Source organism: Guillardia theta (genome assembly GCF_000315625.1).
Source record: "Guillardia theta CCMP2712 unplaced genomic scaffold GUITHscaffold_89, whole genome shotgun sequence".
Lineage (NCBI taxonomy): Eukaryota > Cryptophyceae > Pyrenomonadales > Geminigeraceae > Guillardia > Guillardia theta.
This window is the reverse complement of record NW_005434585.1, coordinates 56,648-81,209: the sequence shown is the minus strand read 5'-3', so window position 1 is coordinate 81,209 and position 24,562 is coordinate 56,648. Positions and strand designations below refer to the sequence as shown.

General features: G+C 54.0%; 6 protein-coding genes across 6 annotated transcripts; 3 read left to right on the top strand and 3 right to left on the bottom strand.

Moving 5' to 3' along the window:
* Window positions 1–118: 118 nt before the first annotated feature.
* Window positions 119–3,837, bottom strand: GUITHDRAFT_115878 (hypothetical protein; the record flags this gene model as incomplete). The annotated part of the gene is made up of 10 exons (XM_005824827.1): window positions 119–241; window positions 472–638; window positions 818–911; window positions 1,073–1,183; window positions 1,414–1,488; window positions 1,754–1,807; window positions 1,862–1,997; window positions 2,044–2,116; window positions 2,189–2,372; window positions 2,581–3,837. 10 exons carry the CDS (start codon window positions 3,835–3,837, stop codon window positions 119–121), a joined length of 2,274 nt encoding a protein of 757 aa, XP_005824884.1.
* Window positions 3,838–4,204: 367 nt separating this feature from the next.
* On the top strand, window positions 4,205–4,801 carry GUITHDRAFT_154821 (hypothetical protein). Its single transcript, XM_005824826.1, has one exon. It carries the CDS (start codon window positions 4,209–4,211, stop codon window positions 4,689–4,691), a length of 483 nt encoding a protein of 160 aa, XP_005824883.1. The 5' UTR covers window positions 4,205–4,208; the 3' UTR covers window positions 4,692–4,801.
* Window positions 4,802–7,300: 2,499 nt separating this feature from the next.
* Window positions 7,301–11,242, top strand: GUITHDRAFT_165334 (hypothetical protein; the record flags this gene model as incomplete). Its single annotated transcript, XM_005824825.1, has 10 exons — window positions 7,301–8,498; window positions 8,554–8,866; window positions 9,456–9,491; window positions 9,733–10,032; window positions 10,086–10,161; window positions 10,212–10,274; window positions 10,323–10,373; window positions 10,578–10,733; window positions 10,929–11,002; window positions 11,053–11,242. 10 exons carry the CDS (start codon window positions 7,301–7,303, stop codon window positions 11,102–11,104), a joined length of 2,319 nt encoding a protein of 772 aa, XP_005824882.1. The 3' UTR covers window positions 11,105–11,242.
* Window positions 11,243–11,567: 325 nt separating this feature from the next.
* On the bottom strand, window positions 11,568–16,537 carry GUITHDRAFT_77597 (hypothetical protein; the record flags this gene model as incomplete). The annotated part of the gene is made up of 18 exons (XM_005824824.1): window positions 11,568–11,993; window positions 12,204–12,433; window positions 12,658–12,805; window positions 12,916–13,055; window positions 13,266–13,400; window positions 13,500–14,325; window positions 14,548–14,676; window positions 14,728–14,885; window positions 14,929–14,992; window positions 15,113–15,190; window positions 15,261–15,331; window positions 15,463–15,658; window positions 15,715–15,797; window positions 15,856–15,936; window positions 15,994–16,057; window positions 16,105–16,213; window positions 16,266–16,342; window positions 16,394–16,537. The coding sequence occupies 18 exons, from the start codon at window positions 16,535–16,537 to the stop codon at window positions 11,568–11,570; spliced, it is 3,159 nt and encodes a 1,052-aa protein (XP_005824881.1).
* Window positions 16,538–19,555: 3,018 nt separating this feature from the next.
* Window positions 19,556–20,750, top strand: GUITHDRAFT_115874 (hypothetical protein; the record flags this gene model as incomplete). Its single annotated transcript, XM_005824823.1, has 2 exons — window positions 19,556–20,604; window positions 20,657–20,750. 2 exons carry the CDS (start codon window positions 19,556–19,558, stop codon window positions 20,748–20,750), a joined length of 1,143 nt encoding a protein of 380 aa, XP_005824880.1.
* A 1,083-nt stretch (window positions 20,751–21,833) lies between these two features.
* GUITHDRAFT_44838 (hypothetical protein) lies at window positions 21,834–22,380 on the bottom strand (the record flags this gene model as incomplete). The annotated part of the gene is given in 4 exon segments (XM_005824822.1): window positions 21,834–21,881; window positions 21,948–22,043; window positions 22,063–22,229; window positions 22,278–22,380. Coding segments are annotated over 4 exon segments (414 nt in total), but the record flags the coding sequence as incomplete, so codon positions are not given.
* Window positions 22,381–24,562: the final 2,182 nt, after the last annotated feature.

Sequence of the window (24,562 nt, the reverse complement as noted above, 5' to 3'; positions counted from 1 at the left end):
TCCCTCCCTACCCTCCCTACCCTCCTCCTCCTCCTCCTCCTCCTCCTCCTCCCTCCTTGACTCTTCTCCGTTCCTCACAACTTCACATTCCAGTTTCCTTTCACCCTGCTCCTCCACCCTACCCTCCCCTCCTCTTAGCCTCCTCAATACCAGCTGCGTTCTGCGTGCGATAGAAATCCGAGCTGTAAGGGCCCAACCCCGTCGCCATGGTCCACATGGAGTAAGCGGCGGTCTTCATGTCCTTTCAGGGTGTTAAAAACTTCTCTTTCCCCCCTCATCCCGCCTCTCTCCTGCCCCTTCCCCTGGCCCTTCCCCTGGCCCTGGCCCTGGCCCTGTCTCCTGCCCCTGTCTCCTGCCCCTTCCCCTGGCCCTGGCCCTGGCCCTGTCTCCTGGCCCTGTCTCCTGCCCCTCCCCCTGCCCCCTGGCCCTGGCCCTGGCCCTGGCCCTGCCTCCCCCCCTGCTTCTGTTCACCTGGAACTCTCGCATGTCTTGTCCCAGGTACACGTGGAACGAGATCGCAAACCCCCCGAACAGCATCCCGTAGGCGATCATCACCGCGACGACGTCCCAGCACGTGTGCTGGAATGCAGCTGAATAGGCAGCGACCCGGGCGCTCATCTGCTGGAGAATAAGAACCTCTGCTGGATGTTGAGCAGGAGCAGGAGCAGGAGCAGGAGCAGGAGCTGGTGCAGGAGCTTGAGCAGGAGCAGGTGGAGTGGGGGGTGGGGAGGAAGGAGGAGGAGGAGAGGAGAAGGAGGAGAAGGAGGGCGAGGAGAAGGAGGGGAGGGGAGGCAGGAGCAGGGGCAGGGGTTCGAACCACGTCCGTGAACTTTGCCAACTCGAACCACGTCCGTGAACTTTGCCAACTTTATCCAGAGGAGCATGGCATTGAACGCAGTCCAGTAGTTGATCTATAGAAGCTGTCAGACAGGGAGGAGGAGGAGGAGGAGGAGGAGGAGGAGGAGGAGGAGGAGGAGGAGGAGGAGTGGGAGGAGGAGGAGGAGGAGGAGTGGGAGGAGGAGGAGGAGGAGGAGGAGGAGGAAAGGAGCAAGAGCCAGAGAAGGTTGCGAACCAGCTGGATGGAGTAGGAAAGTTCTTGAGGCTGAGAGCTTATGGGACCATTGTTGATCCGATTGGCAGCGATGCGGGTGGAGACTTCGCGAACGATGACGATGTAGAAGATCTGAAGGAGAAGAATGATAAGGAAGGAGAGCAGGACGAGAATGAAGAAGAGGAGAACGAGGAGAACGAGGAGAACGAGGAGGAGAAGAAAGATTGTATGAAGATTAAGACAAACAACAAGGGGAAGAAACGATGAAGAGAAGTAAGAGGGAGGGGGGAGTGAGAGAAGTGAAGATAGAAGGGGAGAAGGAAGGAGCTGTTCGCAGCAAGATGTTGCAGGGAGATTCTGACCACGAGGTTCAAGATGGTGAGGACGTTGTAGAAGTCGTAGAGGTACTTGATTTTCAACTCGCTGATGTGAACGACCTGAAACTTGCCAGTCAATGGCAAACAGAGCGCAGAGATGAGGATGGAGGAGACGGGAGGAGACGAGACAGGGGATCGGTGAGGGTAGTGGGGGAGAACGGGAGCGGACGGGAGGGCGCAGGAAAGGAGGGAAAGCAGGGAGAAAGGAGCAGAAGAATCAGGAGAGAGAAGGTCGTACGTTGAGATGAGCAGGAGCAAGGGCAAGGGCAGGGGCAAGGGCAAGAGGAGGAGGAAGAGAAAGAGGAGGAGGAGGAGGAGTGATCACCTGTATGCCCGTGTAGATAGCGACGAGGACGACCATGGTGACGAAGATCCCTGTCTGTGAGCCGCTGCCTCCCCTCGCACAAGTCGGGCACAGATCCATCGGGCGAACCCTGAAATAGTTGACGATGCTGCCAGTCTGGCTGACCTGAGGCTCGCAAGTCAGGCAGGGGGAGCATGGGCAACGGTTCCTTGCCTCCCACTGGATCATCGCAGCAAACCACAGCTCGACGTTGGGGTTGTAGAAACTGCACAGCCGTTTAGCACTGGACAAGCTCCCTGTTCATATCATACTTGAACTCCAATCGCACCATCCTCGTCGAGTTGTGGTCCAGCCAGCGATTCGCTTTAAGCTCGCCGAACAAGGCTGAGGGTCCGCGTCACCCTTGACCTCGTCCTCTCCTCTCCTCTCCTCTCCTCTCCTCTCCTCTCCCCTTACCGCCAACATCGTCGTGCGAGCTGTTCAGGTCTGCCGTATAGGCCCCCTGGTCGTACACTCGCGCGAGGAAAGATTCGAGGGGGATGTACGAATCTCCTCCTCCTCCCAGCCAGTAGCCCCAGGAGGGCACGAGGCCGTCGGGGTCCAGCGTCCATGGGTACTGACCTGGAGGCATCGTGCGAATCTGTGCACGAAGAAGAGTCACAGGCAAGAAGACGAGTCGACCAGGACGAGAGAAGAGGAGGAGAGGGGCAGGGAAAGGGGGAAGGGAGGAGAGGGAGGAAGGGTAAGGGAGGGAGGGGAGGCCAGAGAGATTTGAGATAGAGGGAAAGTGCTACAGGGGAGGAGAAGACAGAGCAGGCAACGGGCAAAGGAGCAGGAAGAAACGTGACCTCCTGGTTGGCCTTGGTGTACTCGGGGAAGCATACTCCGACCTCTGACACAAACTCGGGGATCTTACAAGAGTGCAGCGGGACTTTCCACTGCCTGAGCTGTACGTCCCCTGCGATGAGGTTGTTCCCAACAACATTCGACTTCAATTTGAGTTTCATTGTGCCCGGGTTCTTCATGTCCGAGACATTCTGGAAGAGGACAGAACTTTGAAGTTTGCTGACGATGACAAGCATGTCCGTGAAGTTGGACAAGGTCCACATGCTCTGCTTCAAGGTGTCCACGGCGTTAAAGATCTGCATGTAGGATCGAGCTTGTATAATACAAAGTGAGATGATGGTCACGAAGATGATATACCAGAACATCTCCGCCAGCCTTTGCTTCCTGAGTTTCCGCAGAGCCTTTGTCTTGTACACGGCATCGTAGAAGATCAGGAGGAAGCTTGACCTGATCTTCGGCCATCTCTTCACCATCTTGTCATATTCCACTTTCTCTTTGAGTTGCAACGACTTCAAGTATGATTCCTTCGCTGATACCTTGTGCACAGGCACAACCAGGTCCGGGTCTGGCGAGGGAGCATCGTCAAGTTGGTCTGCCTGATCGTGATGCAGGGGGGCAGGCTCATCGCTCAGCGCTGCTGTACCCTCCTCTTCCTTCTTTTCAGCCTCCTCTTGAGCCTTCCTTGCGCGCTTCCTTTTCTCTCGGATCTTGGCTTCAAGCTGCGTCTCCCTGAGCTTCAGCTGCTGCAGCCTCTCCAGGATAGTCGAGTCTGCATACCCTGACCCAGCAGCACCCTGCTCGTCGAACTCTCCTGGATGGACTCCTGCATACATGCGGGACTCTTCCATCCTGTGCATGAAGGAGCCTTCGCTGGACGCCGCAGAGCTGGGTGGGGAAGGAGGCTCCATTTCTTTGTCCGAGGCATCACTCCCGCTGTCCACCAGATCTGCAAGGGACGGGAACGGCCTCCTCTGCCCCCCTCCGAGCGGCTCGTCGTTGTCAGGGGGGGGAGGAGACGGAGCGTCCATGTGTTCGCTCTCCGAGTCATCTGAGACTACATGGAACACTTGTACGCCTGTTGCTCCATCCCCTGTCGGGTTTTGAGCCTCGTCGGTCAAGTTCCCTCCGACCCAGGAGTTTGAAGTGCTGGGTCTCGACTTTATCCTCTCGAACTGCCCTGATGCCTCCGCCGTCTCCTTCTTGCCAGCTTCCAGGGCCGCTGGCATCTCATCATTGTCATCTGCTATATCCTGGCTCATGATAGTCAAGTCTGTGACTTCAGTTGAACGACAGCTCCATCCTTGCAAGTTCCACCATCACTGTCTTCCTTCCGAGCGCTCGTTCTCTCCCTTGGAAGTTTCCCAACCCATTGGAGCGCCGCGGGCGGTTGGAGTAGTCAATTTTTTTTACTTATCCCGGGCATCCGCCGCTCGGGCCCGGCGCCGGGCCGAGGCCGAGCAGTGGATTATTACTGAGGCTAACCTTTATTAGTCAAGGGTAGGGTGGTCATGAATGCATCGCTGATTGCAGGGGTACTGAGGAGTTTTGGGGGTAGTCGAATATGGGGGTGGGTGATTCCTTGGAATTCCGCGACAGGGGTAGGGTGATAAGCTGACCTTTCGCCATGGAGATGTGGAGGACGCGGTTCAGCGCTCCAGTTGTGGGATGCGGCCTGCTGTGTGTTGGCGTTATCATGTGCATGACCTTCATCCCGAACGACAACAAGCAGATCTCGTCGCTGGTGCAGCTGACGGGGGAAGATGAGAGTGATTCTTATAACCCCAAGGACTTCAGGGAAGGGGCTCCCCTGCCCGTTGGAGCGCGCAAGACGCCTGCTGACGTGGAGGAGATCTATGAGAAAGTGAATGCGATGGTGAATGGGTTGGAAGATGATGTTGCAAAGCTGAAGTCGAATGCTGGGGAGGGAACCTTGATCAGCATCAAACTGGGTAGACAAGGCCAGGAAGGCCCTCCTGGCCCCGAAGGACCTCCAGGACCAGCGGGACCGGTTGGAAGTTTGGCAGGACCTCAAGGTGACCAGGGACCTCCAGGTCCCAAGGGACTCCAGGGGCCTGTGGGTCCCCGAGGACCTAAGGGACCCAGCGGTGTCTAGAGCGCGGTTTCGGTTCGGTGATGTAAGATAATTTTTCACTCGGGTGAGTTAGAGGAGGGTAAAGCAAATGCCTGCTGGTTTGTAGTTATTAAACAAGCATTTCTACTTCTAACCCGTGTGCATTCGTCTCATATTGATCTTTATTTTCAGAGGTCAAGTGACACATGGAACTTGGTATTTATCGTCTCTGCAAATCACTTGGAATTATTTGATTGAATTCCTGATTGAGATGAAATTTGTCTCAGAATCCTGCAGTTGCAGAGATCATTGAAAGAAATTTCTACAACTCATACCGCGCTCTCTCTGTGTTGCAGATGGATGGTCACGTTCAATCTTCTGTGCCCTCAAGGGTCACCGTTTTCGACCGGATTATTTGACGTTCACCTGCTTCAAGTTTTCGCGTCGCCTCATTAGAGAGTGAATGATCGGTTGGATGACATGGTCGCTCTTCAGATTAGCTTCCAGGAACTCTCGGCACTGGAAACCAAGATCAGCAAATGCAGAAATGCATCGACCATCAAATGTTCATATCATCGCACGATATCTTGGATGCGTCTAATAAGAACACTTGATGCTCTGATGCGCCGATCAGAGCTCACATGCCTGATTGGTCAAGTCTGCAAGCCTTGGTAGTGTCCTCACAAACCCTATCAAGGCTTCTTTCTGGAATCTGTGTTAGTTTCTGCTCAAGAACCGAGTCAGGGATTGCGAATTTAGCACAACATCCTGTCAACTGAGCTTACCCTTGAGATTGGCTTACATTGAAACTATGCTCACGAACCAAATCATTATTACGAATTTACCGTAGTAATGCCATTCGGAAATTCAAGAATTCTTGGCCGATTCTGAATGGGCAACATCCTGATTCAAATCATTTGCAAACGACGTGCATGAGCTCCTCAAAGTCTTCTCCTCCTTTGGTTACCAGCATGTCTTGTGCACTGACGAAATGCTGCTGAAGAGGTCTTCATGGGAGGTGCAAACAACTATCACGGCGGATCTATCACAACCAAATTTCATTCCGATGGACTTGATAGACTCGAGACGCTCAGCTGAAATTCCAACATCTTCCTTCACTTCGAGAATAATCAGCGAAATGCTTCTAGATCCGTACGACAGGATTATGTCGGCAGGTATCTTTGTAGATTGAACGACCTTGATATGCTTGCTATCGTCATGCTTCAATATCGCCATTGAGCTCTCAACAAGGCTTGTAAATTCAGGCTTTACAATCCAAGTGCTCATCAGTGTCTTCTCCAAACAAGATTCACTTCCAAGGTTTGTTTTATCTGAACAAAGAAGTACGTTTGTTTAGTAAATTTCGAGCTTTGCAGAAAATGAATTCAAAACAACCATGTTTCGTGAGACCAAACTGTAAGAGAGAGGCGTGCCGAAATGTTTCAAATTCTCAAGACTTTGAGGACTAAACTCTACATAGATCTGTGTAATCTCTGACGCCCATCCTCTCGAACATCGACACCCTTTCACCTTCATCACCTCGCTCTGCATAACCCACAAACTTGTTCCCGCCAAGAAAGCCCATGCACCCCTACCCCCTCTTTCCTATCTTAGTACCCTACCCCAGAGAGTTTCGACAAGCATGTCGTAGCAGCCGGTGGAGGCAGAGAGGAAAAGTTGATGAGGAGCCAAGAGAGGAAAGCATGCAGACTTGTCGTAACTGCTGATCAACACAAGATGTTTGTGTTGAGCGAGCAAAGATGTTCTGCTGTCAATCTGTGAGGGTGGGAAATGGTAATCGTGAACCCGGTGATTGCTCTCATAGTTTACTGCAAGGAGATGTTCCACATGGCATCTGAAGCCAAAACGGATCTCATGAACAGAGGCAATGCTGACAGATAATACTTTGAGCTGAAACTGTATCATGAAACGAGTCGTTCAACAAGCGTGCAAGGCGCTTTGAAATAAATTGTTGTCGATCGGAGACATCGAGCAAACCTTTCATTGTTGAGGAGTTCTGAAGGAATGCTCAACTCCCTTCTGCTCATCTTTGGGTGGGCCAAGAGGGGGTCATAGAGATATTCGAGAGCGGGAAAGAGGAAGAGGAGGGAGGAGAGGGAGGAGGAGGCGATGAGGGCAGGGAAGGCACAGGTAGGCAGGTGGGAAGTGGAAAGGAGGGGTGGTTTGTTGAGTGAAGGGGGGTGGGGGTGGGTAATCGGGGGATGAGACAAACAAGACAGGGGGTGGGGCGGAAAGTGACGGTATGATGGGGGTAAAATAAGGGAAGAGGAGGGGTGGTGAGGAAATTAGGGGGGTGATCACGCTTGCAAGGTTTGTGATGGAGCAAGGGACGGAATGGGTTGAGAGTGGTGAAGAGAGGAGGCTGCGAAAAAGAAGCAGCGCGGAAGCGAAGGGGAGGAGAGAACCTTGTGCAAAGAGAGTCTTCAACAGAACGAAGTTGGAACGCCCGGTGGTCTCTTGAGGGAAAGCGAGAGATATTGACTTTGGGACTGAGTTGCAGCGCTTCATTGGATACAACATTACATATTGTGGGCAGAACTGTGCAAGGGATATACTCCAAGTAGGAATATACGAGCAGAAGTGAGCTCATCTAAAAATCGAAAGTTTCGTAACCACATCAACAAACAAAGATGGATTCAACGGAAGCGACCGCTGCTTCCAGAACCTGGTGCAACTTCGAAACTTCCCGCACCATTCTCTTCATTTTCGGCCTGATTCAATCATTCAGCTGCTCGGGAATCATATTTGGTTTCACAGCCATTGCTAGCGCTCTGAAAAACATTGGCCAGTACTCTTCTCTATGCAGCTCCACCAATTCAACGTCAGGCACGGTACATTGCGCCAATCAAGACCTGCGGTTTAGCCTTCTGTATACCATCGGATCATCTGCGTTGTTCGCTTCCTTCATCTGCCATGGCATAATTCTCGACCGCATTGGGCCTAAAATTGCATCATGCACAGGTTTGACCTGCATATCTATCGGGTTTTACATCTTGTCGTTTAGCGACTCCAACGGCTTCGATGGATACCCAGAAGCGTTCGCCTTGATCGGGCGGGGCCCCGGCGTGCATCTTTCTCTGTTTCACCTTGCCAACTTATTCAGAGAGGGGATCAGAGGGACAATGAAGAGCTGCCTGGTCGGTGCGTTTGTCATGAGCGCGATTCTCTTTCCTCTCGAGGGCTGGTTGCTGGAGGGCGTGCATGCGAACAGGGAGTACGTCTTCCTCGTGCATGCCTCCTGGTTGATGCTTCTCGCCCTTGCTGGAGCATTTGTCTGGCCCATCAAACGGTTTCAAGACGGAGACAAGGTCTATCTAAGGGGGTTTCTTCTGAGATACACCATCGTTCCGCACAGCAGCATTGTCGAAAATGTCGAGATGCCCCCACAAGTGACCGAGGACGTCGTTCTCGAAGCATCCAAGTCTGAAGTCATCTCTGAGTATACCTCTAAGTCCGATGGAACTCAAGGCGATATAGACACGCAGACTGATCTCGGTACTGAATCCAATGCTCGTATCCCCGGGACAGCCTCGAATTCTTTGGTGAATGCCCCTCTGTTACGCCAGATGCGATCGAAAGAGTACCTGCTGCTCTTCAGCTTTGCTTGTATTCATGTCCTACGCTTCAACTTGTACATTGGCACTTTCATACAGCAGATACAGTATCTTGAAGGAAAAGGCAATTCTTCACAAACAAATGTTTATACTCTGGCACTAACACTTCTTCTACCTTTTGGTGCCTTGTCTATACCTTTAATCGGGCGTATAATTGACCGATACAGCCTTTGGCACGGTTTCATATTTTGCAATATGCTGGGAATGGGCTACGGTAAAGTTTTTACTGCCCTGTTCCGTCATACGGGTCTAACAGCATTGTATTGCAGGTATTACAAATGTCGTGCCTGTGCTTCAGGTGCAGTTTTTGTCCATCATCTTCATCAGCCTTCACCGTATGGTCCTCTTTGCAGTGCTCTACTCTTACACCTCAGCCACGTTCGGGTATGCCAACTTCGGGTTTCTCTTCGGACTCATGCAGCTAGTGGCTGCGGTCATTTCTCTCTTGGTCTATCCCCTCGCTAGTATCTCCGACAACCAGCTAGGCGGGAACTACATGTGTGTCGACCTTGTGATGCTTGCAATAATGATGCCCTTGTGGTACTTTTGCCCGGGTCAACGACCTCAAGGCACTGCAAGCCTGTGAGCAATGCCATTGCGAGCTAAGGCTGCTGTTATGAAACTATGTGAAAGTTTATGGTAAACTCCTGTTATGTGACGCATGCCGGGGCGCGGCGCTCCGAGTCAGTGAGCGGAGTTGGGGGGCGGACCCGGTGTGGTCGTTCGGAGGTCCGACCGGACCCGCCGGGTGACTGTCACCGGTTCGGAGGAGTCCGGAGAACCGGCGGGCCTACCCCCACCCCCACCCCCAAACTATCTTCCACGTTGCAGTCAACTACCCCCGTAGACTACCCTTTTCCAAGCACCGGTGCTGGTGTGACAATACCTACCCTTGACACTCAAATTTGCAGTCATTTGCAGGGGTATTGAATGAATGGCAGGGGGTCTAGCAGGCAGACACGAAGATCCTTGAATACCAGAGGGGTAGTGGAATGGGAAGATAGGGGTACTCTACGTCGGGAGCCCTGTGCAAGGGGGTTGATAGTAGGTGGGGGTACTCAGAAATCTGGAAGATACCGGTACAATGATGGTAATTGTGGAGGTAATAGATAGGGTGGGGACCCAGCTAGGGGATACGAGAGGTGGGGGGTGCATTGAGTGCTTTTAACAGGAACAGGAGCCCGACAAAAATGCGGGGATTCAGAAGGTGAGGAGAAGGAGGAGGAGGAGGAGGAGGAGGAGGAGGAGGAAGGGGTGGGGGGTGGTGGTGGGGGGTGATAAGCATGAGGAGGAGGAGAGGGAGGGGGAGGGGGAGGGGGAGGAGCATCAGCATGAGGAGGAGGAGAGGATGAGGTCTATTTGGAAGTGAATGTATGAGGGATGCATGAAAGTAGATCTGTGGATGGTGGTTATGCTGGTTTCTTTCATACTTACTCTTCCCTCGACAGCATGTTTGCAAAGCAAGCTACTGCGCTCTTCATCGGCGGAGCGGCTCTTGCAGGAGGAAGCGTGGCATGGGCAGAGGGATACAAGGATGCGCATTCGGTAGCGGGAGAATGGAGGCTGCCTCGACCTCATTACGAGGTATTGGTCTCTTCATGCTTCACCGCCATCTGTCTGGCAGTTAGTTTGTACCTCTATGTGCCAAAGCTGCTCGTGCCCAAGATCGGAACCATCATCAAGAACTATTTCTTCCCTCCGACCTTGAAGCTCCCAGAGTGGGAGGAAGAGATCGCTTCCAGGCCCGGGTATGCTCTCTGTGAAGGAGTGTCAACAAAGCTCAGAGTGAGAGTGTGGTCAGGTTGAAGTTGCAGGCCCAGGTGAGTCGGTTTGCTCAGAGCAGCACTGATGGAGCTTTGCTGGTCTGCATGCCGAGGGTGAGTGTTGAGAGGACGTGGGAAGGATTCCTTGACGCTTGCTCACCAAGATTTACATCCCGGAAACTCCGTACAGTGAAGAGCAGGAGGAGGAGGACAAGAAGAACCAGAAGGTCTTTCGAAAAAGAGCTCCCTCTTCACTCGCTGACGACGATCGGTAGGGATACGAATCAAGAGACGTGTACTGCACATGGCACTTTGGGAAGGATGCGGTAATCCCCTTCCCCCCCCCCCCTTTCCCTTTGTCCTCCTCGCCATCCTCTCCCTTCCCCGCTCCCTCCTCCTCGTCACCGTTCCTCCTCCACTTCATTGTCTCATCTCCTGCTTGCTCGTGGTTCCCTCGGACCTCCTTCGCTCCATCCCCTTCTGGCTCTCCTCCTCGTCCCCTTGGCTTCGGCTGGCCTGAGAAGCAGCAGGTGGGCCACCCCGAGATCGTTCACGGAGGAGCGATAGCCACCGCCATCGACGAGTCTTGCGGGCACGCGTTCATGGCGTTGGGGAGGGGACTTGGCTTCACGGCCTACCTGCATGTCAACTACAAGAAGCCGACCCCTGCCGGGATTCCTCTACTGGTGTGCCTGTTGCTTCTCTTCCCCCTGCTGTCCTTGACCCCAATCCGCTTCTAAACTTCGCCTCTCCTTCTCTTCAATCCCTCTCCCTCCCTCCCTCTCCCTCCCTCCCTCTCCCTCCCTCCCTTTTCTCCCTCTCCCTCCCTCCCTCTCCACCTTTTCTCCCTCTCCTGCCCTGCTGAGTTGTCTCGTGGTCAGATCACAGTCAAGCTAAAGAGCATTGAAGGGCGAAAGGTAACTCTGGACGCTGTTGTCAGCGACGGCAAGCAGACGTAAGTGCGGGAGTGAGCTCGAGATAGTGACTGACGTTTGTGCGCAACAGAGAATTCGCTGACGGATCGGCTCTGTTTGTGGTTCCAAGAAAGAAGGAGTAGGAAGCAACCTGCTTCTACTCTCTTGTGTTGTGCTCGCTTTTGTACTTTTACGTTTCCTGTGATCTCGTCACGCGCCCCCCGAAGCGAAAATGTTCTGCGCCAACCGTCAGAACGACAAATAAACTCGTTGAACTCTCTTCTACACCTGCATCCTTGGCCGACAACATCGCGAACCCAGCCTGCGCAGAGCTGTGAGGGGCGGAAGAAGTAGAGGAGCAGGAGCAGGAGCAGGAGCAGGAGCAGGAGCAGGAGCAGGAGCAGGAGCAGGAGCAGGAGCAGGAGCAGGAGCAGGAGCAGGAGCCAGCAGTTATCGGGAGGTGGGAGCAGATGCACTTCACCTCCACCAGGGCTGCGATCCCCTGAGCCTCCACCTGCCTCGCCCTGCTCTTTCCTTCCTGGATCTCAAAGAGCGCGAAGATGGCCTCCTTCATCTGCTTCTTCCTACGATGGGCCTGCCCAGGCATCAAGAATGACGGAAAGGAGGCAGAGGGAGACGTAACAAAGATTGGGCGAGAGCGAGGAAGGAGGAGGAGGAGGAGGAGGAGGAGGAGGAGGAGGAGGAGGAGGAGGAGGAGGAGGAGGAGGAGGAGGAGGAGGAGGAGGACACGTTCTGCCATGTCCTGCCAGTGGCAGCACGAGAGGGGTCAAGGAGGAAGAGCACCTGAATGCGGGTGCGGATGTCGTCGGTCTCTCCCACATAGAAGAAGCCAAGGCTGGTCCGGGCCAGGTAAACATGCGAGCTCCCTTGCGCATTAGGATGAGGTTCAGAGCTCTCGTCAATGATCGTGACCTCCACATCCTTCGCCCCCCCCTGCTGCTTCTGGATCAAGTTCCTCAGCACCGCGATCGCTTCCTCCAAGCTGCGCTGATTCTCTGCAGCGGCTCCCTCCTTCCTCCTCCTCCCTCGAGCCCTTCCCACCTCCTTCTCCGCCTTCTCCACGTCCTCGTCTGGTTCATCCTCTTCTTCCACCACTTCCTCCCCTTCTTCCCGCTCCCCTTCGCCCTCTGCAAAGAATATCTCCGACACTTGCTGCGGCTCCTGCTCCTGCTGCGGTTCCTGCTCCTGCTCCTGCTCCTCGTACAGACTGAAGTCTGTTACCTCCTCCTCCAGCCCCGCCTGCTCCCCTTGCACGCTCCTCTTTGACACGCGATTCTGCCACTTCACCAGAGTCTTGGCGCGTCGAATGAGCATGCCGGGTATCCCGCACTTCTCTGCTGCATGCACTGCCAGGCTGTCGACGCATCGGCCAGCCACCAGCCGCCATGTTGGGTCCCAGGCGCCGTTCTTCTTCATCTTCACTTCCATCTGCTGAAACCTCGCCTGACCTACTCCGTCGTCACAAACAGCAAGCGGTACAGAGATTACAGTACTCTCCCTCAACCACCACTTCCTCTCCCTCCACCGCCCCCTCCATATAGAGGTCTTTCTTCTTTCCTCGCCGTCCCCCCGGGTCTCCTCCTTCTCCTCCCCCCTCCTCCTCCTCCTCCTCCTCGCTCCTGTCGTCTTATCCTCCTCACTTGTCCTGACTTTCCCCGTCCTCCTCCTCCCTCACTGATCTCGAGCGGCAGGTCAAACATCTCGTGCAGGTGCGTCGTGAAGATTCCGCGACATCTCCTAGCCAGCAGCTCCTCCAGCACGGCTCCAGCTATCGCTGCTCCCGCACGTGTCTCCGTGCCTCGCCCCAGCTCGTCCACCAGCACCTGCTCTGCCTTCACGAGCAGACCCCCTCTAGCATGCTCTTCTCCCCTCCCCTCCCCTTCTCTCTCGTCCTCCTTCCCCTTCCCTTCTCTCCTCCGTTGCACTCGCTCACCAGCGTCTTGCTCGTCGCATCTCGCAGTATCGTCGCTGTGTCCAGCATCTCCATGGCGAAGGCTGACAGCCCCTCGGCCGGCGAGTCGAAGGAGGCGGCTCGCAGGAAGTAGCTGTCCTGCACGGGGACCTGCGCAATGGCTCAGCTGCAGATCAAAAAGCGACGAAGATAAAGTGCACGAGGAAAGGGGGCGGAGGAGGAGGAGGAGGTGGTGGTGGTGATGGTAGTGGAGGACGAGGACGAGGACGAGGAGCATGTGGTAATGGTGAAGAAGGAAGGGAAGGAGGACTAGCGAACAGACGAGAAGCAAGAGGAGCGGCTAGGAGGAGGAGCGGCTACCTTTGCATGACTGGCGGGCACCATCAACCCGCAGTTGCCAAGGAGGGAGACGGCGCAGACGGAGCGCATGATGGTCGACTTGCCGGCAGTGTTGGGCCCAGTGAGAACGATCATGCCGGAGAGCTTGATGTCGTTGGCTACTATCACTCCTGCGCATGCTCTTCTCTTAGAGCTGTGTCGGTCTCGTCCTCCTCCTCCTCCTCCTCCCTCTCTTTCTCCTCCTCCTCCTCCTCCTCCTTGCTCACCTGGTTTCTGTGGGTCCATCCAGTAGGGGATCAGCCCTCCTATGTTCAGCGTGTCCTCCCCCACCTGCCCCTCTTGGCTCTTGACCCGATCGGGGAAGCACCAGCTCTTCCTGCTGGCCTCCGCGTAGTGCGCGACCAGAGCCTTGGCGATGGTGCAGAAGGCGACTGAGTTGATCAGGAACGGCATCCGGTCTCCCACGAACGAGGACAGAGTTCGCAGGACCTCTCGCACCGCCGCAGTCGCATGCTCGCATGCTTCCTTGTATGCAGCGATCGCCTCGGCCGAGCCTCGTGAGCTCACACAGTCGTGGAGAAGTCGGCCGTTCCTGTCTCGAGGGACGACGAGGAGAGAGGCTTGGCCCGGAGGAAGCAACTTCTCAGCTCGCTCCAGGGAGATGCCACGGATGTAGAGGTCGTTGTTTACCACATCATGATCCAGGGTCACCTTCCTCGCCTTCTTCGACTCCCCCCGCGAGTTCTCCACCAGGGCCCCCCAGACCGGCACGAGCTCCTCGGAGAAACAGCGGATGACGCGATCCTTGGCGTCGTCCACCAGCTGGAATGGTTTCTCAGCTCGCTCGAATTTGACCTTCCCAGCAAACTGCTCGTTGCAGGAGAAGAAGTCCAGCAGGCGGGTCCAGCCCGGGCTGTCCTCGATGAGACCCTCCTCGTCCTCCAGCTTTCGCTGCTCGCTCCCAGCGTGTCGATCTGAGAAGATGATGGTTTCTTTGATTTCTTCAATCACTTGATCCGCTGCCTTCAGCAAAGGCTCCACTTCCACGTTCCCTTGGAAATCATCAGCCACTGCCCCCCTCACTTTTTCTCCCTCCCCTCACCTCCCTTCCCCTTTTCTTCCCTTCCCTTTTCTTCCCTTCCCTTCCCTTCCCTTCCCTTCCCTTCCGTTCCGCCTCCTCGTATTTCTTCCTGCCCCTCTTTCATCTCCCCCTTCTCCCTCGCTACTCCCCTTCCACCCCTCCCCCCATTCCCCTTTCCCTTTCCCTTTTCCTTCCATTCAGCTCTCACCTATCCCAGTCTCAAACCTCGCGACTTTCAGCACGCAGACGCTGAAGTCGACGAGCTGCGGCGAGCGGAGAGAGGAAGCAGTGGTGCTGAACACGCGGGAAATGTCCTCGAAGATCATGTTGTTCGCCTCGCACGCCAAGATGTAGCGAGCGATCTGCTAAAATGTCAGAGAGGAGGGAGGAGGAGGGAGAAAGAAGGAGGGAACCCGAGACGTTGACATGACGGGGAAGCGGGGGAGAGAGTGAAGGAGAGAAGAAGTCTGGTTGAGGTGAGTGAGAGCGTCCGAGACGGCATCGGCGACGTCGGTCGGAAGGGGGTGCAGCAAGCATCGTTGGAAGAAGGATCGGATCAGATGCTCTGCAGCTCATCCAGTCAAGACGGGAATGCCAAGACTCGAGTCGATCACCAGAGTCTTTGGTCACGATGGCATCGACGAGGGAGGGAACAGCGTCGTTGTGAAGGATCCCAATCTGTACAAAGAAATTTAAAAATTCAGCGCCCTCTCCCGCTCCAGCTCTGTCTGTAGCAGCAGCAGCAGCAGCAGCAGCTCAACATTGCTCCTACTCCGTCACTGTCATTCTCCTCATCACCTGTCTTGCAGTCGTCAAGTACAGGGGCCTTGGTCTTCCCGTGCTCTTTTCACTGAGAATGGTGAAATTTTCCGCGGCCTTGGCGATGTGGGAGGACGGAGAGGAGGGAGGAAGTCAGATCGAAAGGAGTGGAGCACAGAGACGTTACCGCCAACGACATGTCAACTCGGATCGCATCGAGGATAGCACGAAGGAACGTTCCCGGTCTGAGCAATGTCACTCAGTTCCATCCTCCTCGCACATCGTATCCCCGTCTTCACCCCCCTCGCCCTCGCCCCCCCCTCGCCCTTCACGTTCATCCTCTCTCACTTGTCATTGGCAGGACTGCGGACGGATCCTGACAGGAAGACTCGATTGCGATGCGCGTGATCTGATTGCTGCTGGAGGCTCTCGACAACGTTCTGGGATCACAGCAACGTTCATGACCGCTCGGCCCCCTGAGCAGACGCGAACCTTCCTGATCTTGTTGTGGAGGTAGAGAGGAGGAGAGCAACCTCCTGCTGCAAGCCTTGCCATGACTGACTCCTCTGTCATCCCTTCCATCACCTGCCAACCCGCTCCAAGTCATCCCGTTGCCGCCTCTACTCTGGAATGCTTCCCACCTTCACTGATCTAGTGTCTAGCGAGATGGTGTAGAGGATGATTCCTCTTGTCGTTGCTGCCAGCCCAATGATGGGCGGCAGATCTGTCAGCGTTGCCGTTCACAATCCTCGACCCCAACAGGAACACACGAAAATCTTTACCCGAGCACCTCGACCCCGCGTCGTTATCGCGCTCGAGCGACATGCCGTGCACGTAGATGGGAGATGCTGGGGTCACGATGCCTGCCATGATCTTGAGGTGGAACAGAGGGAGGAGCTGCTCTGCTCCTGCATCCTCACCAGCGATGAACCTTGATTTCTTCTTCCCCTTGGCCCCCGGCAGCACAGGCATTTCCTCGCACACCTGCCCCTCTGCCGTTACCTCACGCAAGCAGAGCTGCTCATCCTCACAACTACTGAATGCCCCGCGTCCACCAGGTCCTGCAGCGTCCTACGAATGTTGACCACAGGGCATCCTGCCCGCGGTAGTCGGCTACCCATCGGGTTCAGTCCCGCATGCCTGCCAGGGGATCAGAGTTGACAGCATGCTCGATCGTCAATGGCAGTCTCACTGCACGAGCAGGACGGCACAGTAGCCGAAGGCTTCATAGAACTCTCCTACTCGCACTAACAGAACTTTCCTCGGATGCTGCAGGAGCCTTTGTCACAAAGATCTCCGTTGCACCTGCCCGCAGCTCACCTGGCGCCGAACCTTCTTGTAGAATTCGAAGAGAGAGTCCTTGGACTCTGAAACCCCCTTGATGTTTGGATCGACACCAAGTGGATACTTAGAGTTGATCAGAGGGAGCATGCCCCTAGCCGAAGGGCGGTCAACCCCCAGCATCATTTCCTCCCAAAATTCGTTCCCGGGGTACACATCAGGCTCGATCTCGTTTGAGCTTGCCAGCAGGCTCATCCTCCTCCTATCGTGACGACGAAGGTAGTAGTGCGCAGAGACCTCGGGGAACTGAACCATCCTCCTCTTCCCTTGGCTTCCAGGGATCCGCAGCAAGGAAGGGGCCCCCGGTGGATACGTCGAGCACAAGTACTTTGACTTCTCCATCGTCCTTCTTTCCACTTTCCTTGCACTGTTGAGATCGCGAATGCATGCGGCGATGCAAGAAGCATCTCGTCCTGCATCCGGTCCCTCCCAGGGGCTCCTCCCACTCCAGCTCCGCGGACATCCGGAGACTGGCCCTGCCCTCCTTGTCAGGCTCCAGGCAACAGGCAAGAAGCCGAGCTTGATGTTGCAAGACGGAGGAGGCTTGAGGAGGAGGGAGCAGCTGACAGGCTGACACGAGGACGAGCACAAGGCTGCAACCGCCATGACCGCAGGCCAGCTCCGCCAACTCATCTCCACCCTCCCCCGCCAGCTTGCATGGGGTGCATCGATCTTTTCCCTGCTTTCCGCCTTGAAAAGCGATTTAATGTACTTTGACAGGACGCATCGTCCGGCGAAGCATACATGGAAATGCTGCCTTGAACGTCGCATCATGGGCAGCCCGGGAGGAGGCGGCGGAGCGATAGGAGGGAGGGAGGACTAGGGAGAAGATGGAACTGTGAAGGAGCGGGCCCTGCCTCGCGGAAGCCAAAGTAGAGGTGCAGGGACAGTTTCCAGTCAGCCTACGGTGTAGGAGTGAACACTTGACACTGCCGAGCTGGGCTCGCAGCTACAAGCAGCTTGTAGCTGCGAGGATCGATTGTGGTAAACCCATCCTCTTACAGGACACGACAAGAGCGCGGAGGGGAAACAGCATGACGAAAGGTTTCGACAGAAGATATTGGTTTTTGATTCACTGAAATGTGCCATCAAGGTGAAGAACAGGGCTACAATATTACCTCCGTCCTGTTAAATGTTCTCTGTTTACGCCCGATACTAACTGTTTTCACGTCCTATCCCTTTGCTCGTCTTCTTGCAGTAAACGAATATCACCTGGTTTTCTTCCCCAGAATGCTATCTTTCGTATGAAAGATATCTATGCTATCTTTTGTACCTTTTCACCCATGTTTCAAACTATTTGCCTCCTCAACTCTGGCATGCAGGGTCTGCCCCTCAAAACCCTTCATCTCACATCACAGGGTAAAACACCCTTCGCTCTCCCTGGCTTCCAAACCTTCACTCCCTGAGGTGCTTCGCCAATTCATCGACCTCCTTCCCGCCGTGAGACTCGTCCAGCTGCTTGCATGAGGGCCAGGGCATAGCTGGACCCGCCGCTGGATCCACAGGAGGTGACTAGCGGGGAAGCGTGTAGCAGGCAGCAGCGACTCTCCAACAGTGGCGGAGTCGGGTAGGATAAAACACCCGTCGTTGTGTCCAAATTTTAGTAGGTAGGGTCCTGGAATTTGTCAGTACTTTCAGTACCGGTACTTACAAGTCAAAAATAGGGGTAGTGGTTATTGGGGCAGATAAGGACGGGTGACTGTGAGTGAGCTTGAGAAGATAGGGGTTAGAAGACAGAATAGGGTGGGGTAGTGGAAGGGGATTGAGGGGTAGGGTACAATTTTACTACAGGGTATGGGGTACATTCACAGCATATATGGCAGTTGTAGGGTGTTGATTTATAGGGGGGTGGTTAAGGGGAAAATAGGGGTGGAGATACCAAGGACGAGTTGTATCCATGGGTAACCCTACCCCCTAACATGCTGGATGAGGGGAAGGGGCAGGGGTAGTGGGGATGTAAAGATTTAAGATTTTAGGAAGGTGGGGTGGTGGATCATGGTAGCGAAGGGGTGGATGTACAGGCAGGGGACTACAGGGGGTGTGATGGCTCATCAGGGGGGGTCCATTCGGGAACCTGGAACCAAAAATGGGAGATGGGGGTGGTCGTGGTGGGACTTTTTCCTCCCGCGGAGTACACGAGGGGGTGGGGTAGTGAGAAGGGAAGGGTGCTGCGAAAATGGCGATGGGGAGGATAGGATTGGAAGATGGAGGAAGTAGGAGAGGAAGGGAGAGAAGGAAGAGGACGAGACAGGTCACGATGACTTGGAGATCACTGACGAGGACAGCAAGTAAGGAGAGAAGAGCAGACGAGGAGGGCAGAAGATAGGTCGAAGACGTTTAATCGACGTTTGCGTTGGGTTCGATGTAGAAGGTGGTAGGTATAGGATGCACCGAACACATGGGCGCAGATCCGAGAAGAAGAGAAGAGAAATTACAATGGGATGATGATGAAGAGAAGAAATGTGAGAGGGATTGGGTGAATTGCAGAGAAAAAGGTGAGGTGAACTGAGGTGAGAATTTTCCATTTGTGCAGCAGATTTTCCGGGATGTGGAGGATGTGGAGGATGCGGATGAGGGTGGCAGAGAGAGTGAAGGAAGGGATTGCAGGAAATGAAAAAGAGGGGAAGATAAAGTTGAGACCACAAAATGAGAGACAGGGAGGGTTGAAGCAAGTGGGTGCCGATTGAAGGAACGAATTCATCTCGCCACCATCTCTCTGCGTTGGATGAGCAAAGATCATGGCAAAGGGAGCGAATAGCAAGTGGCGGAGATTTGTTGATGTGTGGGGATGAGATTGGCTAAGTGGTGAAGAGATGTGTGAAGGAGGAGCAAGGAGGCGTAAGAAAAACATTGACTGCAAGCCCCTTCAGCCTGTCTGAGAGACCGTACCATGTCGATCGGCTGTTGGCTTTCTGGGCCCTCGGGGTTGATGAGGAGTGACTTTGCTAGCAGGTCACCTCGGCTTGTCTTGGGCATTGAACACTCAGGCTCGCAACTGGTGGATGAACGGAATTCAGGAGAGGTTCATCCCCTCGGTTCCCGCATCACCTGGACTGAATCTAATGGATTCAAAGGAATCACCAAAGAAGAGTTGATTGTGCAGAGATTGAAACAGTCGAAATCAGACCAAGCTTGTTCGATATGGCCACGTGCTCTGCGTTCCTACCCTTCAAGAAGCTCAGGAGTGTTGGGGCTACAGACAGCAACGAGATTGATATTTCGTCCTTCTGCTCGGTCCCAAGTGCTGCTGTTGAGTCGACCATCATCGATTGCCAGGAGGAACATGGACGGGAGTTCGCACGGGCGCACAACTCAGACGCGCAGTCATCGTCCAAAAGCGACGACGACACGGCCTCGTGCTCGAGCCCTTGTGATTCAAGGTACTTCGACCCCTACCTGAAGAATGGACCCTCCCATAAGTCCTTGTGGTTGATCCCGACGAGAGCGGGTTACGGGGACTGGATGGAGGAGGCGCTGGCGCATGTGCAGCAGAAGCCAGAGTCGGAGCCTTCCCTCCGATACTTGAGCGACTGCTCAGAGGCTGCAAGCTACAGGTCACAGGTGGAGAGCTCGGACGACCCGGACGAGTGCTCGGAGAGCCCCCACTGGAAGTTCGGCAGGAGCAACGTTGGCCGGTCGTTCAGCGACGTTGCTCCCCGCTTGGTAGGGTCCAAGGACAAGACATCGAGGTCGCACACAGAGAACTCGAACGCGCAGGTGCAGAGCTTGATCTGCGTGTCGAGATACCCAAAGTTCTGCATTCATCCTACCTTCCTTCAATTCCTTCCCCAGGACGCGCAGAGGGCTCTAGAGCGGCTTGACAGTGCCGTTTCGAGCTCGGAGATGAAGGCCAACGCCAAGAAGAGGATGAAAGATCTCCTCCTCCTCCTCGTCCGACTGGCCGACGCCAACGTTCTGACCCTGGTGAAGAGCAAGAATGACGAGGAGAACTCCATGCTCGGCTTCGCTGAGATCCACGTGCACGAGCTGCCAAGGTTCAACTCGGATATCCGCCTGATGGTGCAGGAGGACAAGCAGCATTGCTGGCTGGTCAATGGCAAGGTTGACATCAAGGAGCCGACGGGGCCCGTATACGAGATACTCCGACAGATCGGAATCCGACCAGTGAGGGGGATGCGAGGGCCAAGGTTCTCAGACCCGGGCAAGCGAGACTTCATGTACTCATACAGGTCAGCGAGGGACGAGGCTGGCAAGGAAGCGACCTCTGACGACTGTTGGCAGGTACGCCTACGATGAGGGGCTGATGAATCGCAACCGAGGCCGCCTTCAGCCGGGGTTCATTGGAAAGAATCAAAAACGACAACATATGGAATGATGTACAAAACACGTTTCCCAGTCTGGATTTGTTGAATTCCCTTCATCATCGACAATCCCGACGGTGCTGAAAGAGCGCGAGCGTCAGCAGAACTGCCTTGCACAGCTACTAGAAGATGTAATTTAGATGCAGATGTGCCGTTTTCTTCCCCGATCTAACAAATCATGACGACTTGACGATTCGGAATGGTTGCCGGGTAGTTCTCCAGCTCCTCCTCCCCATCCCCCGACTCGCTGGAGTCTGAGCCCTTGGATCCTTTCTGCAGCAGCCACCCATCAACCAGCAAAACCCTCACATGCTCAAGCTCACCGCTGCATCCTCGACATCTCCTGGCTCAGGCCCAGAAGTTGGGGCCCTGCTGTCGCTTCCCACCTGGAAGTAACTTGTCACTTGCCTCGGCTTCTCAGCTCCTTCCTCCAGCACCTTCTTCACGCGCATGTCACTGCAACATTCCTTCAAGCCCACCTCCATGTGCGCCTCTCGTGCTCTGCCACTGGGCTTCACTGGCTCCAGCGTCTTGTGGGAGTTGCTTGCCACGTTGCCCTGTAGTAGCATGTTTGTTCGATTCAAGAACTGAGCCATCTCCGTAAGGATCGCTCGCTCCTGCTGGGGCTCGCAGGCTGCCTTGACGCTCTTTGGCTTGCACTGCTCGTCCCATGTGGCCCCTTTCGGAGAAGACCCAGTCTTCTCCGAGCCCTCCTCTTGGCTCTCCAGGCTAGAACTGGACCCTCTGCTGCCTTCATCACCTTTCAGCGCGTCGCCCTTGAGCGACCTCTGCATCCTAAAGCACATCTTTGACAGCTCGTGATCAGCGAGAAGGTGCTGGAGAGACATCTGCTCGAGGTTTGAAGACGAATCGCTGTCCTCACGAACCAAGGTGAAATCCTGTTCTTCTTCCTGGGCTCGAATAGGACTTTCAAGAGGCTGCTGGCTGCCAGATTCAATCGGCTTCGACCCTCTCTCGCTGGAATCCGACGCACTGGAGTTCGAACTTTTTTCGACATTCTTGGAAACAGCTGCGAAGTCAATGCCGTGCTTGACCTTGAACCCTCCCATGGACAGGAGAGTGAGGTTCTCAACATTGTTACGACATTCTATGCATTTACAAGTGTCTGAACACATAACTGCAGCCTGAAAGTTGCGATTCAGTCGCAATGTATAAGCTAGTAACCAGAGGACGAGCAGCTTGACACTGACCTGGAAACACTCGCAGTATTTCTTCAAGCATCCACTTTTCTTGCAGTGACATCCCTTCATATGCCGGGCCTTCACAAACATAAGCCATCGCGCCCCCTCAGATGTATTCAATCACCTTGGCAGGTGAATCCACAATCCCTTGTTGACCAGTCTGTGTAATCTTCGGTCGAAAAGCATGCGGATTCCTCTCAAGAGTGGAAACAACAGCTGCCTGTCGATCCCATTCGAACCTGACGTTGTTGTGGCAAGAGTGACAGTTACACTGAACTTCACAATACAGCCCTGAAACATCGAAATGAGCAGAAAACAACCACACATGTACAATCTCACCCGAAGCAAAGCATTCACAATATAATTTCAGACATTTTGAATTTTTACAGTTGCACGGCTTCCTTTTTGCAGGAGTTCCAGGTCTGCTGGATCCCTGTCGAGCACCTGATAGTCAAACGGCAAACTTGCACAGAAAAATCCGACCTCGCGGTTGGAGGTGCCGCTGTTGAACAGAGAGTTGGCTGCTGGAGAGGAAAAGTTCTGATCACTGCTTCTGCTCTTCATCTCTTCATCCTTGGGAGTGGACAGCTCGCTCTGACGAGACTTGGCTTTGTTCGGCGAGGGGACTTCAACTCGCAAAGAATGATGAATAGCCATCATCCTTCGTTTGGGGCTGCTTGCATTCGAGGAGCTATTGCTGTCAGGACCTCGTCTGGATCGTTTGCGGTGGTTGCGAACGTTGCTCAACGACGTCAAGGCGATCAAGGCGTCTGCAGCTTCATGGGCTCCACTCTCTGCTTCTCTCTTTCCATTCCCGTTGGAGACGCTTTGACCTGATTTGAACTCTGTGCTTGCCACAAAACTCTGCATTGCAGCGAGTAAATGCAAGATCCGATATGAAAACAACAAATGAAGGAGCTGTACCTGTGTCAAGGCAGCAAGACCGGCCATGGCAGCTGCTTCTGCATCGAGCATATTCGGCGAGGCATCCTTTCCTGTTGTTGGCACAAAATCAGAATGATTAGAGACCTAACCAACGCTCTTTCACTTGATGATGTTGTGTATGATTTCTCAGGGTTCTCTTTGCCATCAGGAGTTGTTGAGCTCCTTTGGGGCTCTTTCTCCACCCGCCTTCCGTCTTCATTCTTCACTGCCAAAGGTTCTTGGGCTGCGAAGAATTTGGAAGTGACGAGAGATTAAATCGGCTGAGTGCAAAGGCTTACCTGCTCCAACCTTCGCGAGCAGATCCATCCGCTGCTTTGACCTGTCTATCATGCGTCAAGAAGACTGTTCGATGTCAAGGAATCATGAGGTCGCAATGATTGACAGAATCAATTTCACATCCCCTTGGGGACTTGATTCTGTATGTAATGGTGGACCCATCCACTTCGTTTGTTCTCGTCCTCGGGGTACACTTGTTCCATGTGTTTGATGGCGTTGCCATTAAGCTCTGCCCCAACCTCCTCTGCCTTCCTGTTGCCTCCTGCCTATCTCTACATCCCTGCGGGCGTTTCGGATCAAGGTCAGGCTGTTCCAAACCTATCCTGCCTCTAGTTTTGATCATCATCCTCTCTTGCTCCCTTCATGCTCCCTGTGCTACATTCTTGTGTCTCTGATTGCTCCTGCCATGCCCTTTCCCCTCCCCGTCGCTCCTCACATCGCACTGCTCAACGTCGTGCATTCAAGTTTCAAAAAGTTGTTTTGCACTACCCCACGTACCACCTTACCCCCTGAAGGTGACCCCCAAAACTTTCCACCCCACCCATCTCGGAAGGCAAGTCAAGCATTCATGGTGGGTGATGTGTACCATCCTTGTTTTCGAATTGATGACCCCTAAAAAATGTACCCCTACCCTTATTTCAAAAAATATGTCTTTCTGAACCCCCTTTAGGGACCATTTTATACAAGATAAAACACCCCTTCCAAATGATAGTACCGGTGTATTTTGGATGTCACCCGTGCTATCACCACACCATTGACGTTGCGTGTGGATAGATGACCCCCTTCTTTCGAAGGTGTACCCCCTTGATAGTGACTACCCCACATGAGATCAACCATGGGCAGACCCTACCCTATTCAATGGAAGTAAGGTTCAACAGTTACATTCTGAGTTACGAAAGGGTTGAACTCCTTGGTTTAATTTTGAATATTTGGATGACTATTTTCTGTTTTGGTCGAAAACTGGATGGATCTTGGAGGTGGGGGTACTCCATCTCACTCGATTCAAATTTGGAGACTATTATTCAACCTTCATCGTGTCATTTGGAATTTACCCGAGGAGAAATTTAAAATTTGAAAAATCCAACAAAGTCCGGCTGGAAGCGGACCTCCACGTAGTGGGTAGGGGTACAACGTCTTCTGGTAATGTGAGGGTAGGGTATATTTCATTGGGTAGGGGTAGGGTATCAGGTGCTGGTTGCATCGATTTTGATTCGTTGGTATATCATGGTAGGGTACTTATGTGGTATAGGAAGGGGTTATTCGATAGATATGCCACCTCAGAAGGACATGAAATGCCGTTGCTGAAAGAATACGGTGGGTGGTGACGTCAATACTAGGTGGGTACAACAAATATTCTGGAGTGTGCAGGGGTGGGGTATACGAGCAAGTTTGTGGCTTTGACG

Excerpts from the sequence above, each read along its gene's own strand:
- GUITHDRAFT_154821 (XM_005824826.1), top strand. The coding sequence starts at position 4,209 with ATGTGGAGGACGCGGTTCAGCGCTCCAGTTGTGGGATGCGGCCTGCTG.